Source organism: Hyaena hyaena, unplaced genomic scaffold, assembly GCF_003009895.1.
Source record: "Hyaena hyaena isolate Hyena2069 unplaced genomic scaffold, ASM300989v1 scaffold_7, whole genome shotgun sequence".
NCBI classification, from domain to species: Eukaryota; Metazoa; Chordata; class Mammalia; order Carnivora; family Hyaenidae; genus Hyaena; species Hyaena hyaena.
In genome coordinates, this window is record NW_024080639.1 from 2,825,490 (window position 1) to 2,839,628 (window position 14,139).

The window sequence follows — 14,139 nt, forward strand, 5'->3', positions numbered from 1 at the left end:
GGTAACCAACAGCGTCTTCCAGGTTCCTTTTACCAAGATTTCCTAGACAGCAATTATATGCACAAGACTATCACGGAAAATTTTGACAGACGTGTATGGCTGAAATAGAGATCCTTTTTTTTAATATCGCTCAAATGACTAAAGGTCACATGACCCCTGGCTTACATTAGAGATATAAGGCAGTAAGATCATAGAAATCCAGGGTCAGATTATGAGGACCTTGAGTGTTAGGGGGAGGGAGGAGTTTGAGATTGAAAAATATCTAGTAAAATCTTAATCTAATATGAGGCAAAGATAATCTAGGAAGATTGATCGACCACTGATTTCGGAAAACAATTCACAGGTTGCTTAACTAAACAGCATACAGAGACCAGGCTCCATTTTGGATTCATTCACTTTCCTTCCGCCAGTGTCTACGGAGCCTATGCCATGTGGTAGCAGCCGCAGAAATCAGGGAAAGATATGGTGTTTCCTTATGTCACTTCATGTCAGGGGGATCTGTACTGATCTGGATGAAGTAGGCTGCAGTAACTAGTAAACACTGGTATCTCCGGGCTCCACACCATGGAGATATATCTTGGGTCATGTACATTCTGAGGCTTGAATGGCTGTCCTCCGTCTTCTACCTATGGCCTCTGGACTATCTGGTCACCAAGGACACCACAATAGGACAAGAGAGGTGCATAGAGAAGATGGAGGAAGCACACCAGCTTTTAGTTGTCTCTGCCTGGAAGAGAACACACGTCTGCTCAGAGTCCACAGCCCAGAATGGGTCCCATGGCCACTCATCTCCTGGCAGGACAGATTGGGAGATGCCTGGTGGGGGCTGGGGAACATTTACTAAGCGACTGTCTCCACCACAGGATTTTATAATAAATATCTTGTTTCTTCTTCATTCACTTCTGAAGTTGTACTAAGCAAGGGGTGGTTATAGAAACATCATTTTAATGACGAGTTCTGCTTGAGGAGAAAAAGGATCATGTTAACCTCGCTTTCAGACAGTGGGTATTAGGAAGAGATAAAGAATAACAGGTCAGTACTAAAGCAAGGTGACACTTTTATTTCTTTGCCCTGCAGTGATGCAGTGGAAAGAGGAGACCTCAATTTGCATCTCCGCTCCTATGTGTCACTTTTGTGTCCTTAAGCGAGTCCATTAACCCCTGTGAGTCCACTTCTTCAACTGAAATAGAAGGGGAATACGATCTATCTCATAGACAAGTCATGAGGATTAAAATTAAAAAATATATATATGCATATGCAAATGTCTCCATTGTACCTCAACTGGCACAGGGTATAAACTTGTAAAATGTTAATGAATCTACTGTAGAGGAGTGACAGCAAACCTGAGATCAGAGCACGCAGCTGTGCTTTTCGCGTCCTTCTCCAGCAAATCTAACTCGGCTGCCTGGCCCTCAACACTCCAACATGCTTCTCAGTGTCCTACGATCTATTCCCCAGACAACTTCCTGGCATCTCATTTCACCAACCCCTTCTCTTCCACACTCACTCGCTGCCCCAGCTAAACAATTTGACTAGTTTTCAGACTTTCGTTAGGGTTCTAAAAACAAAACAAAACAACCAACGCAACAACGACAGTAATAACCAAACCTCTTCCCGTGTCACTGACCGCATTCTTGCAAAATACAAGCCACTCCCTACAGGGGGATCATCCTTTCTGCCCCACTGGCATCAGGCTTGGCCATCTCACTGGCTTTGACCAGTGACGGGGGTGGGAGCAATGTGAGCAGACACTTGGGAGCGCCATGGAGTGCTTTCACAATCGCTTTTTCTTCTGCCACAAGACAGCTTCGGTCCTGAGATGAAAGTGTGGAGCAGGGCGGCAGAAATGTGGGTGACCAACAGCCCTTGGTAGTGGTAGCCCACTAAGGTATTAGGGGGCATTTGTTACTGTATCATAATCAGTCCAAGAAATGGCCAATATGACCTCATATCCCCTACATCCATATGACCTCTTCTCTTAGTAACTGTGTTGGAAACCTCTCTTCCCCCAGGGCACTTTTTCATCCCCCTTGCCTCCCCTAAATGCTTTTTACTTTCAAATGTCTTCTCCAGGAAGCTTCCCCTGATCATCCTGATCATAAACGATCTCTCCTTTCTCTATGCAACATCCCAACATGTCATCTGGAATACCCATAAATAGATGTTTGCTGACTCCATCAAGGAAGGACTGCTTCTGCCATGACATGAGGAGAAAATTTCATTATTATAATACTTTCCACGTGTCTTAAAATCTTCAGGGTAGACAGTGATCATGCTTTTTCTTTTTCCATCCTGGAACCCTAGCGCCACATCTTACTCAAAGGTAGAGTCAGAATGTGTTGAACAATAACTGACATGAGTTTCAGTTTTGGGTAAGATGGAGGAATCACGGGCTTAGACCCTATGTCTCCCATAGCGGAAAGCAGCTATAATACTTGGTACGTCAAGCACAACAGTGGAAACTCATTTGGTAATGTTTCTAGATTACAGGCGCTTAATAATCTTTCAGTGAAACAATAGTGGACATGTGGCTACAGACTGCAGAATGGGTTTCTTTAGGCCAATTAAATGCAAAACCTTCCTTCTCTGGGCCTGAGAATTGGCCAGTCCCATAGATGTTAACCAGAAGGTTGGACCTTTAACGGTTATAATTTTGTTGTGTTGGGTATGTGAATGACCAACAAGACTTTGTAGTGATCTCTCCAGGTTTCTGGCTGCAGCATCGCCAGTGAAAGGTGGGGAGGGGCACATGATGAAAGATCCCAGGGGGTCAGAAGGAAAAGAAAAGGTGAGGAGAGTTGGCCAACGATGGTCAGGAGAGTGTTTGCATGGCATTTGGCATACCTTGTGAAACTGGCTTCATTTCAGTGAAAAGGGTATTTTTGAGGAACAGTAGAGCCATTCTTGAGCAAACAGTCATGTATTCCTGGAGAAAAATAAGACAGTTAAAGACATGGTAGCACCGGACAGGTAGGAAAATACATGAACAACTCGAGGAGAAAAAAAAAACCCAACTACCTGTAGATTTTATTTTATTTTATTTTATTTTTTTAACGTTTTATTCATTTCTAGGAGAGAGAGAGAGAGAGACAGCATGAGCAGGGGAGGGTCAGAGAGAGAGGGAGTCACAGACTCTGAAACAGGCTCCAGGCTCTGAGCTGGCAGTCAGCACAGAGCCCGACGCGGGGCTCGAACCCACAAAATGCGAGATCATGACCTAAGCGAAAGTCGGACGCTTAACCGACTAAGCCACCCAGGTGCCCCCAACTACCTGTAGATTTTAATTTAAGGACTAGAAGGATCCAGGACGCTCATGGAATGTGTTGTGGGGGGATGAAAGAGGAACCCGAAAGGGGAAAAAGAAGGCAGTAGGTAGTAGCAGAGGCCAACCTTAGGACCAGCCACGCAAGTTATAAGGGTGTTCCTCGTTCCTAGTGATTCTACCTGAAGATGTTTCCGTAAGACACTGGTTCTGAAGAGTTGCGCAACCATCATGGTTTTCACATCCTGCCCTCGCTGGGTTTCTGGACTGTGTGGATTGATGTGAGCTGGGGGACTGGAGAGGGAATGACGGGACTATTTCAGTGCACAACTCTAGGGGGCACGATCCACACTGCATTTCTGTAACATAAGGAAGTTGTATCCTCCTTTCCCACAAGTAGCGTACACAACTGGGAAATATGATGTTTTCCCTGAACCACGTGCCAAGCCCACCTTTTGATTTGAGTTCTATTACACATTTAAGGAATCTTGGGGCATCTGGGTGACTCGGTTCGTTGGGCATCTGACTCTTGATTTCGATTCAGGTCATGATCCCAGGGTCGTGCGATCGAGCCAAGCATTGAGCCTCACATTGAGCCCTGCATCGGGCTCCTTGGCGAGTGTGGAGGCTGCTTGCGATTCTTTCCCTTTCTCCCTCTGCCCCTCTCCCCCTCTCTCTGTCTCTCTCTCTCTCATACATAAATTCATTTTTTAAAAAGGCATTCTTCAATTCCCAAAGCTCCCTTACAAAATCTTAAATATTTTCCTTTTCTTCAACAAGTTGTTGACACAGGACACACGGAGTAGATAAAAACTACGTGATTTTACGGGCTGGCTTTAAAAAGACAAGCTCTTTTGCTAACTAGCCCCACTTCTCTACACATGCTCTTAAAAAAAGCGCAAATCCTCTGATCCAACTTGTAAAACATTTAATATTTTGTATATACGGCTTTAATGACCATCTAAAAGTCAGGCCGGCTGGATAATGGGGAAGCTGCTGGAGTATTATTCATCCCTTTACAAAGCCATGAGGTGGCTCTTTCTCCTGGGTCAAGAGGTCAAGCTCCACAGCATTAATTTCGCTGAGTTTCTTTGTTATAAATAACAAACAAGGTCATTTATTTTCATTTTCTTGTTTCTAATTGCATGCATGTACTCCCAAGGATGAACTCCATAAACAGGTGGCGGGAATGCTGAGGAGAAAGCTCGAAACTGTTCCAGAAAAAAAAGAGGGCATGTCCTGCTCTGGCGAAACAGTTTGATGAGTTAGAGATTTCGTCACTGCAGGATACGCACCTGCACTGTTACTCGAAAAGCAAACATTCATCTGTTTGGCACGCACAGATCTATGTAAATTAGGGGAGATTATTTTGCTGCTAGTCCTTGGCTGTCTTGTGATCAGATGCATTGTTTCTCATTTCTTAAGAAACAGAATCTCTATTAGGCTCCATTCTTTCCTCGGTTATTTTGACCATTTTATTCTTTTCTGTGGTTATTAATAATAACATGCCATATGAATTAGGCCTAGAAACACGGGTCCCTATCAAAGAAAGGATGTCGTCAGAGGCTCCAACTATGAGCGATATGTATGAGCAATGGTAGACAGACCTGTCATGGGAAGGTTTAATTAATATCTGCTTAGTAATTTTCTCCCCTTAATGCTCCTTTAGCTGCACCTTGGTGAAGAATAAAAAAGGGACCCCCCCCCCTTCACCCATTGCTAAGAGAGTCCTGACCCTCAGCTTTCATTGTTTGGCAGTGGTTTTTGTGGGCCATACTGCAGGGCCCCTTCCTGCTGGGAAAACTCTGAGCTTCCCGATTTTCACTCCTGTATAAACCTCCTCCCCCATCATTACCTTTGTCTCTTTGGGGGTGAAAAAAGGATTTTCACTTGAGCAACATAAAAACTACCCCGTGTTTGTTTCTGGAGTGTAATTATAAACTTCATTGTACATTCTTCCTGGCTTTGATGCTTATCTTGAAGAGTTCAGTGAAAATAAATTGTTTTTATGAAAGCAGAGAAACCATTTGATAAACACGCTGTCTCTGAAAATTGTTCCTGCAAAAGAGGTCATTCTTTCACTTCAAAAGAAATAGAATATATTTCAGAAAACAGGCAGGACAACGGTTTAGGATTTCTGTGAATACAGGATATTTTTTTAAAGGCAGGGTGTAAACACACTGAAAATTGCACACCTCCTGATTGTGTCGAGTGTATTGGTTTTTAAAATAGCTTTATTGAAGAGCTACTTAGGTCACGAGCAAATACTTGCTGCATTTCATATTTCTGGGAATGAATTCTCAGCTCAGTACGTTTTTGCTACCAGGGGCTTGGGGGGTTAGCATTCCATAATTACTATATATCTGTCAGAACCTATGGGTGTATCTATTCTTAGTAAAAGTAAGAGTCAACTGAGAAAATGACTGGTTTTTCTAAAGCAGTTCTTGTGCCTGGTAGTACAGAGACCAATATGTCTAAACTTGGTGGTAGTAATGTGAGAAGCAACCTCATGCACGTATACATATATACACATATATATGTATTTATCATATATATGTATTTATATATACACACATATATACATATGTATATACGTATATATGTATATACGTATATATGTGTGTATATATAAATATACATATAAATATAAATATAAATATATATACACACACATATATATGTATTTATCAAGTGAGCTTATTTTTTCCCCCAGTTTGCTCATGTTTCTATATTTTTTGACCTAGGTAAAAATATCAAAATAGTTCTTATTTCCAGACCTGAAAAGTTTGGATTCACTGAAAACTGAGGCTAACGATGACAATGAATGGGGATTTCACCCCATTCTCCCCCCCCCATAGTTCCCATGTAGAACTCTCTCCTGGTGATTAGTTGTAGAGCCTGCGCCAGAGATGTGTATTGAGGGTCCAAGGCCTCCTGTATACCATGTGTACATTCACTGTTGTGAGAGCCTTGGTAGGTCTTGACTTGATTTTATCTGCAGCTGATTTAGGGTATGAATGTCAAGTGTCGATTCTCTGACATGAAACTCCAAATTTCACGGAGGTGAGTTATACAGATACTAAGAATCCATGCTGGATAGAAACGCTATGCTTTATGACATGAAGCCAGATTCAGACATAAAACCAAATATAAAATGTTTTACCAATATGATACATTAGCTGTTACTATGGGAATAGGAAGAAGAAACTTGAGTAGTTCTGGCCTTGTTAATTTCCATTTGGAGCTGCTGTTAATTTGGCTGCATTACATATTGCAAACAAGGATCATAATATTTGGATAGGGCTTTTCATGACCAAAAACTCAAGAAAATTACCCTGTATATAATGTTTAATGGTATCCTCACCTCATCTGATCAAGAAACTCGCAGAGGGGTTAAATTACTATTCACAGATCCCGAAAAGCTGGGGTCTCAGAATGATCTTTGGGTATAAAGTTCGGCAGGTTTAACACAGTCCTCATGGGAACTTTCCTAACGTGGAGACAGATAAAGTAGAGAAAGTTTTTGAGTTCTGTCAAAACGTGAGGTAGTTTTCTCATGCTCTCTCTGCTTTCATAAAAACAATCCATTTCCGTTGAATTCTTTAAGATAAGCTGGTTAATTCCTCCCCCCCATAGTTTTAGAGGTTCTTCGATGATACCTACTGTTCAGTTGGAAACATCAAGCTAATAAGACTGACGGTTCTGATCCAAATCATATGAAAACCCGACAGAGATTTTCTTATGCCTAGAAGTTGAATTTGGTTGTATAATTGATTCTTGTACTGCCCTTCTAAATCAGTAACTGTTAGCACTGTTCAGCATGAATTCAAAGCATGTTTAAGATACGTTCTCGGAGAGTTCCTTCAAATTCAAGGCTAACCTAGTACAAAGGAAACCTTTGTGGCATTTCAGAAACAAATGCTGACAGACTGAAAAAGGTGACACCCTTAAGAATGACAAATAGCATGGCAGTCACAATTGCATCAATGTTTTTAAAAGCCTCATTCTAAAGTTTTTAATGGATGGGTTTCAAATCCGCTAGAACCCTTAAAATTAAACGGTAGTCTGGACGCAATGGAGAGTTGACTCAGATCAGTCTAAGTGAAATAACATATAATTCCAGTTGTGTTGTGTATAAGAGATCGAAAACAGCAGGGCGCAGAAGACCCCGTCTGCACCCCCACCCTCCGCACCTGCAGGTAGTTTGTTCTTATTCACATGATAGGTCTTGGGTTCCCTCTTCCCAAATCTTCCCTTAACCAGGTTCCCTGGAAATGCTTTTCTATTAAAACATTCATTTTCCCTCCCCCTCTTTCCCTTTCTCCTTCTCACTTTCCCTGCTTAAGTAGATATTAATTTATCACCAACCACCTAAGTACCAAGCATGGTCCAAGGGTCTTGGGATACAGCAGTGATCCAGCTCTGGCTCTTCAGCGCTGTTACAAAGAACCATGAAGGCGCATCCCCTCCCCACTGCATGTGAACTCGTTTGTTTATCAGATTGCTTCTCTCCATAGCAGCGGTGGTTGTGACAGGACTGGATCGCCGGCCAGGTGAGTGGATGGGAGAGGGCATGTGTACATGTGTGCATATGAATATGTGTGTGTGTTCGCGCATGTGTGTGTGTGTGTGGAGTGTGACAGGTCCAAATCATGTAGCCTCCTTTGAGGATTTCCACGTGTGTCATCCAGGGATCCTCCCTCTCATTCGCAAGTGCCTAAAACAGTGCCTGGCACAGAGCAGGCAAGCAAAGAATAGCTGCTGAGTGCCTGGAGGCTGTGGGCAAAGCCGTCAGTCAGGTTGGCAGCCTTCTCGAATGACCTGTTTCTGCGCTAGGGATCTTTTTCATTTGAAATGCCTCAACATATGTTATCTTCGGACTCCTCAGTCCCCCCCACCCCCGCCCCGCCCCGCCGCTTTAATAGAGATCTACACTCGGAAACCAGTTATCTAAATCGTCATCCTAATAACATAGTGACTGATGAATATTGTCTCCTTCTCCAAGGTATTTGCATCTTAACGGGGGGAGGGGGATTTTACGAGGAAAGCCCTTTGAAAACAAGGGCCAAGACGTAGTGTTGGATAGCATCCAGCATGCCTAACTCCTGGGAGCCTCCTGGGAGAAGGTTCTCGCTTCGCTTTCTAGTGTGTACAGCTCGGGGCTCCATGCAACTCATCAGCCCACATGCAATTCCCATCTTGGCAGCTAGTGGGGTTTCCACTGTGAATTTTTGTATTCTTGATGCTCAAGGTCTGATTACAACTTCAGGTTTAGTCTCTGTGTAACTTTGATTATGACTTTCCTCCATCCTGTGTAATCAAGCTCAGATTGCCCCGGAGGCACAACAGTGAGAAACGGGAGTGTGCAAAGAAACACTCTGCTTCCTAGCCTTTTGGGCTCCTGTTAACTATCTGGGAAAAAAAATAAATAATTTCCTTTTTGGTACCTCAGATCGGCAGGTCGTCCCTCTCCTGTGGCCAGAGGCTGCGCTATCCGCCATTGTTAAGGACTAATAGTGAAACTTAAAAGATGTTCTCTTGCGAGAGACAACAGGTGGCCACTGCAACCTCTCGCTCTGATTGGTGGAAAGGCCACAGGCGCCCAGTGGCCCAGAGAAAGGGCCTCCACTTCTGCGTTTCAAGAACCTTCTCAATGGGGTGTTGTCCTGATAATATCTCAGCTCGCTGCCAATTTGTGCAACCCGCTGGGCCATTAGGGAGCGCCGCTGGGTTGTCAGCGTTAAATGGAGACCTGGGAGAGAGGACCTAAGCTTTTTTCCGGGGGGGAGGGGGGGACTGGAGTCAACCCCGGGACAATGTGAGCGGTTGTTCCTTTCCTGAATACACACGGCTCTCTCGGGCAGTATCCAAACACACGTTTCGGCTAAGAGAAGAGCAAATACACAAACTTCCACCTAAGTGACGTTTATTTTTCCTGCTTGGTTCCAGAAAGATAATACTGGCGGAAGGTCCAGATGGAGGTGTCACCAAGCCGGAGGGGCTGCTTTGGAGAACAGAAGAAATGAAAAGTAACCCATTTGATGCTTGTCTGAAAAAAAAGTTCAGGCCCTGGTCCAGCCAAGTGTGATCAGGGGAGGGAAGTGTTAGTGAGTGTCCGCTAAAATATTTGAATATTTCTCCCTTCCGGTTGAAGCAGCTTCTAGATAACCAAATTGGGGAGGGTGGGGGGGGGAGCAAATCTCACCGCCTCTCCCTCACGTTCTCATCTAGCAATAAAGTCACTTCCCTTCGCCAAGGCTGAGGGCCAAACTCTCAAATTAACCCGAAGCAGTAAAGGGGGAGGGGGGATTGGAAGGAGGGAGGGAGAGGGTGAGAGAGAGAGATAGCTTAACGAAAGAGAAAGAAATAAAGAGGAGGTGGGTGAGTGCAGTCTGAGGAAGTTTAATCACCCAGAACCTTTTAGGAAAATGGGGACATTTTCTCTCCGAGGGCAGTGAATGATCCGCCTAGATCCAGTTACTCAAATGCCTTTCGAATACAAACAACAGCAAAGGGACTACGGAGAGAACCGACACGAGGCTTAACCCGGGAAGCTTCAAGTCTGCCTACCTGTGAAAGGTCAGGCCCCAACACCCCTTCTGGAAAATACCACAGGTGTACATGGGGTCCCGGCTCCCGGGGGTGGGGGCTGCAGGTTAGCTGCCAGGATAGGTACCTCCAAGCAGAGGACATTCGTGAGGGAAGAAGAGGAGGGTAGACGGGCCGGAGGGCCCGCACCACGAGGGACGAACGGGGCGGGGGGGGGGGGGGGGGGGGGGCAGGAAACCCATGGAACGAGGGGTGGCAAGGGTACGGACGGCGGGGGGATGCCGGTGGCAGGGGCCGGGGGCCGAGGGAAGCGGGGATCGGAGAGGGGGTTGGGAGGGCCACACCGGGCACCGGGCTGGCTGGCGGCGGGCCGGCCGGAGCGGGCGAGGAGAGGAGGGGAGCGAGGAGCGCTCCGAGGCATCGGGGACAAAGAGGACCGGAGGGGGAAGGGGGGCGAGGTGGGGAGAAGAGGGGGCCCCGGGAGGGGGAGGCCGCGGCGCGCGCGCCGGGCACCGGAGGGGCTGCGCGAGGCGCGGGGTGAGCCGCGAGGGGCCGCGCGGGGCAGGGGCCGCGGCGGGGCGGGGTCGGCGCGCCCGGGGGCGGTCCGGGCCGAGGAGCGCACCGGCGGGGCGGGCGGCGCGCCAGCTGCCCGCGGTGGGAGGGGCGGAGCGGCGGCGGCGCGGGGAGGGGACCGGCGGCGGAGGCAGGAGGGGGAGAAGGAGGGGAGGGGCCGGGCCCCTTGTCTCCGCGGCTCCTCTCCTCAGTCCGCCCGGGGAGGAGGAGGAGGAGCGGGGCCAGCGCCGCCGCCGCCGCCGCCGCCGCCGTCCCAGCCTCGCCCCGCGCACCTGAACTCGCCGCGCCGCCCGGGCCCCCGCGCTGCGCCCCGCGCCCCGGGCGCCCGGCCCGCGCGCAGCGCTGCCTCGGTGCCCCAGCGGGGCGCGTCCCCCGGGCCGCCTCCCGCTCTCCCGCGGCTCGCGTGGCCGCGCCTTTGTGTGCGGCGGCCGCGGCTCCCGGGCTCCTCGGGCTCCGGTCGCGGCGCCCCTCCGGCCCCGAGCCCCGCGCGCCGCCCCCGGGCGACCCCGGCCGGGCGCCCCCGACGGTGGATCTAGCGGCTTCGAGGAGACGGGCACCGGCCCCGGCGAGCCCTAGCCCCGGTCTCCCGGCCCCGGGCCCGGCTCCGGCATGGATGTGAGGTTCTACCCCGCGGCGGCCGGGGACCCCGCCGGCCTGGACTTCGCGCAGTGTCTGGGGTACTACGGCTACAGCAAGGTGACTGGGCCGGGGCTGCGGCGGCGGGGCGCGGGCCACCTCCCCATCCCGGGCGCGCCCCGCGCCCCAGCTCCCGGCCCGCTGCACTTTTCTCTTCGCTCTCTACTCCTTTCTCTTTGCGCCCTCGTCTCTGTCCAACTCTCTCGCTCTACTCTTTCTGCCCCCTTCCCACCCTCCTTTTTTGTCCCTCTGCCGGCGCTCCAATCTCTCTCCCCCCAGCCCCCCTCCAACCCCGCCGACTCTCCTTTGCCTTCCCCCAAAGAAGCCGAGAGCGGCCCAAGGACCGAAAGTAGGGGGCACGCTTGTGATTCTTTGTTGTTATTAGTAAACACGATAGCAGCGCCCCGGAGTTGGGGGGGGCGGGAACGCAGCAGTGCGTGATCTCGTGGTCCGACGACCTCGCCGCCCCCCGCCCCCCCCAACCCCTCTTACCTTCCCCGCGCACTCGAGAGCTGGACCCGGGGCAGCTCGGGGAAGGAAGGGAACAAACTTTTGAGCGTGCCCTGGGTTGTACGGAGGTGGGGGGCCGCGGAGTGTTGGGACCCCCGCAGGTGGCCTTTGCTGCCCCCTCGCCAGGGCGCTTTGGGCCGCCGGGCCCCTCCCTGGTTAGCGCCAGTGGCTTCTCATCTTTCATTTTTTGGGGAGGGGTAAGTTTTGCATATCGGGGAGATCAGGCTTGGAGACCTCCACGCCACGCCCTGGGTCACCCTCCCTCCCGCCCCTGCGCCAACTTCGAGGACCGAGCGTTTCAGGTGGGCGAAGGTGGGTCTCAGAAGGGCAGCTGGCGCAGCTCGGACCGGCGAGTCGGTGCGGGAGTCCCAGCCCTTGGGCCAAGGCGGCGAGGTCCCCCCTTCTCGGTCTTTCCTGAAGCCCCCAGGGCCAAGCTTTGGAGGACACATCCCCCCGAGGGCGATGTTCCGAGAAAGAGCAGTGCTCTGGATGGCCTGTGCCTTTTGAATGTGGTTTTTCTTTCTCCTTCCCCCTGCTCCTCCCTCCTCCCCCCTCCCCCTTTCTTTCAAATCGTAGTTTGTTTATGATTGCTTGGATAACAGAGGAAATAGGGAGCCGCTGAAAGAAAGGTGCTATAGAAAACTAATGAATAAATAACAGGAAGAGAAGGAATTGTATCAAGAGTGAGGAACAGTTTGCTGCGCCCCGTGGCTGATGCAGGCTTCTGTTCCTTTCTATTTGTTTACACTCCGTTCCCAACTCCAGGGCTGAAGTTTGTGAAAGACCATTGGGGTCTCTCTGCCTCACCCGTGTGTCCTCGGCGTCCAGCCGCGCGCCTGGCACCGCGGGCCTCCCCACGAGTATAGAATGAAGGGACATTATTCAGTGTGCCTTAACCCTTTGGTGGTGCTGGGGGGGGGGGGTGCGGGACGGAGGGCGTTCTTGCTCTCAAAATTCCAAGAGTGGTACATTGAGCATTGAACGGGAAGAGGAAAAAAAAAAAAAAAAAAAAGAAGGCGGCCTATGGCGGTAGCCAGGGTTAAGGTTTTAGTTTCTGTCCTCTGATTTTGGATTTACTCAGGTTATTAAATGCTTTAAAAAGTCTCCCTTGTATGCTCGGTGAGGGACTTAGGCAGCCTGATTAAGTACGTCGTGTTTCTGAGAACCCACCTAATTGTTCCGGTGGGGTATTATTTATCTCCTTACAACTTAGCCTGTGTACGGGAGCCTTGGATAACTGGGCATGCTCTGATTTTTGGAAGCCATTACCTTGCTTAGTGTAACTACTTCTCTCTCTGATTTAAGATCAGCAACACTCCAATGACACCAAAATAGAAACCTTTTGTACTAATCCAGTCACTGCAATGCGTGGCAAATCTCTCTGTTCACTGAGATCCCAAGGGTACTTCAAGGGACCAGAGGAAATTGTGGGTGTTGTGTGTGTGTGTGTGTGTGTGTGTGTGTGTCCTTTTTTTTTTTTTTGAGAAAAGCTATTTTGAGTCCATTTAAACTCAGAGCATTTACTTCAAGGGAGGGCATAGAAAGCTTGAAAGCCTATGTTACTTATTGAGATGCTTGTTCAACTTCAGGAGTGAGGATGCAAGTTGGTTTGCTCTCATATTTTCTTAATGCAGCTTGTTGCCTGAAATAAGTTGTTTTCTTAGTAAATCAGCAATTAAGTGCCCTGTGTACCCAATTTGCGAAAGTTAGACACCGCCCCAGCCCTTCGTATTGGTAGAAATCAAATTGTACTCATTTTAAGGGATGTTTGCATTTAATCCCTTGCAGATAAATGTATAGTAATCTTTCATTTGAGCCCCAGTCCTTCATTTCTTACTCTTAATTTCAGCAGCGAAAAACCCAGTTTATTCCCTGTAATTTTTCTTTATAGGGAGAATGTAGTAGAAGACGATGTATTAACTTTATGGATATAGAACAGCAAGTGCTAATTAAGGGTTTATAGCATTTTGTTTCACAGCTGACTTGTGTGTTTGAAGTGGTGCTGTTGAATATAGATCTGTATTGAAAATGTAAAAACCAGCATACAAAGACCTACGTTTATTTCACTTGGAAATACCTGCAATTATTAATCTCTTGAGACTTAACTTCTGATATCGTGTATTATCATTCTGGATGGGAAATGATAGGTTTCAAAGAAAGCGTGTTTCTGCCCTTTCTTGTTTTAACGACCATCTGGGAAACTTTAGAAGAAATACAGAACCCTTTGCTCCAGGCTTAACAAGTGAAGAGTTAGTGCTTATCTTTAAATTTATTTACAAACCGTGAATAATAGGGGTTCATTCATTTCTGTCTTTAACAAACGACCAGAGTCCTTTGTATAAATTAGATGTGTGTGTATTATCTTTACATTCTGTGAGTATATGGGTCCTTTTTAAATGTCAGCGCTCAGAAAGTGTACTGTCTACGGAGAATGGATGAAAGAGTTTTGAGGGTTCAAAAGTCCTTGCAAGTAGGAGAGTAACTTCAAATAAAATATAGCCAGGATCATTAAAATCAGTTAATAATTCATGAACCAGCCACTGATGTATAAACTTACAGTCATCTCTGTTTTCTAAGGGCTAATTTCCATTTTAATTTCAAGTGGAAAA

At 48.0% G+C, this 14,139-nt stretch overlaps 1 protein-coding gene across 1 annotated transcript in view; it reads left to right on the forward strand.

Moving 5' to 3' along the window:
• Positions 1–10,993: 10,993 nt before the first annotated feature.
• TOX3 (TOX high mobility group box family member 3) overlaps positions 10,994–14,139 on the forward strand; it is a 107,599-nt gene continuing 104,453 nt past the window's right edge. The window contains exon 1 of the mRNA XM_039242345.1: positions 10,994–11,080. Coding sequence (XP_039098276.1) covers positions 10,994–11,080 — 87 coding nt within the window. The remainder of the gene's footprint in view (positions 11,081–14,139) is intronic.